The sequence below is a fragment of the Vigna radiata genome, chromosome 1 (genome assembly GCF_000741045.1).
Source record: "Vigna radiata var. radiata cultivar VC1973A chromosome 1, Vradiata_ver6, whole genome shotgun sequence".
Classification (NCBI taxonomy): Eukaryota; Viridiplantae; Streptophyta; class Magnoliopsida; order Fabales; family Fabaceae; genus Vigna; species Vigna radiata.
Window position 1 is genome coordinate 32083074 of NC_028351.1, and position 1784 is coordinate 32084857.

At 33.0% G+C, this 1784-nt stretch overlaps 1 protein-coding gene across 1 annotated transcript; it reads left to right on the forward strand.

The window, feature by feature from the left end:
- Nucleotides 1-37: 37 nt before the first annotated feature.
- Nucleotides 38-1529, forward strand: LOC106768506 (aspartic proteinase A1-like). Its single transcript, XM_014653695.2, has 5 exons — nt 38-214; nt 292-405; nt 522-586; nt 1009-1162; nt 1373-1529. The coding sequence occupies exons 1-5, from the start codon at nt 137-139 to the stop codon at nt 1430-1432; spliced, it is 471 nt and encodes a 156-aa protein (XP_014509181.1). The 5' UTR covers nt 38-136; the 3' UTR covers nt 1433-1529.
- Nucleotides 1530-1784: the final 255 nt, after the last annotated feature.

The window sequence follows — 1784 nt, forward strand, 5'->3', positions numbered from 1 at the left end:
GATTGAGTGGTTGAAAGGTACACTGAGTACTCAAACGTACTGCAGTGTGTTTTTAAAGACTTTGATGAGTACTCAGTGTATCTTTTTTTCGTAGCCATAATCTTTGATTATGAAATGTATCTAATCCTGTATATCGATGCTATTTTCAGGTGTCTGTGAGGGTGGCTGTGCTGCTATTGTGGATTCAGGAACATCTTTGCTTGNTGGTCCAACTGTGAGTNCTTCCGCTTCTTTGAAGACTTCATATTTGTAACTTTCTGTTTTTAATTTTTATGACGCTGTTAATTTCAGGCTGTTGTAACTGAAATCAATCATGCAATTGGAGNCGAAGGAGTTCTAAGCGTAGAATGTAAGGAAGTTGTTTCTGAATATGGAGAAATTTTATGGGATCTCTTGATATCAGGAGTAAGTTCTCTTGCCTAACCTTGAAGTTTTCCTTTCACCTTGATNTGCTGCCTTTGCTCTTTCCCTTCACTAGTTTTCTCTCCTCAGACCTAAGCGTGTTTGGTCTTGATTTGCAGGTACGACCTGATGATGTGTGCTCACAGGTTGGTTTATGTTTTGCCCAAAAAGGTCAATCAGAGAGGTCAGTTAGTTTGTTTAAATATACAATAAGCAATTTTATATATCAGTGTTTTTTATGCCCTTTCAACATATTTGATTCAGTGCACTTAAATTAAGTAATGTTTTGAAGATGTTGGAGGGATGGTTAATATTCTAACTGTGAGCTTATCAACCAATTTCTCAGGGCTTGATACCCTTGATTACAACTACTGGTTTATAAATTTCTTCTTTTGCCACTGGGAGAATTTAGGTTCTATTCATACTCCTTTAATGCCATCAGATTTAGGCTAAAACAGGCACCAAAATTTGTTCATTGGTTACAATTACTGGTTTATGTATTTCTTCTTTTTTCAACCAAGGGAGTTTAAGTTCTATTCTTACAATTATATCAGATTTTGGTTGAAACAGACTCCTAAATTTTCTTCGAATCCTGATACTGTGCAGTAATGGAATTGAGATGGTGACTGAAAAGGAACAGAGAGAGTTGTCAGCTAAAGATACTGCTCTGTGTGCTCCTTGTCAGATGCTTGTGATTTGGATTCAGAATCAACTAAAACAACAGAAGACAAAGGACACAGTTTTCAACTATGTAAATCAGGTAGACCTTTTGAACCATCATTTTCAGAAACCCATGATGTTGGTTACCTTTATATCGCTACATATATGTCGTGTGATGTCTTTCCCTTGATCATTGGCAGTTGTGCGATACCTAGATGATTTGCAAAACTTCATTATATCTGTAGTTTTTTTTTTCATTTTAAATTTTTATTTTCAATATGTTTCTTGATAAATTTATAATGTTTTACAGGTGTGGTTACTGCAAGGCCCATGCCACTGTAAAGATGTTCTTCGGTCATTCCTATTATAGCTTATGGTTATTGTATCTTATAATTCTGATATAATTTCTTTACCTCCATCTTTTAGTTGTTTTATCTTTATAACTGATATAATTTCTTTTATTAAAATATACAAGTGTCCATATACCAAATTAAAAATTTGAAATTTCTGTTTATCTCTTATTAAATATATAAATTTCTAGTTATTGAATGCAAATATGAGATTATTTATTTTTTTTATAGTTATAAAGTTACATACGGATTATCCGTATATAATTTAGATACGGATATTATATACGGATTATCCGTATGTAATTTAGATACGGATATTACATACGAATTATCCGTATGTAATTTATATACGGATATTACATACGGATTATC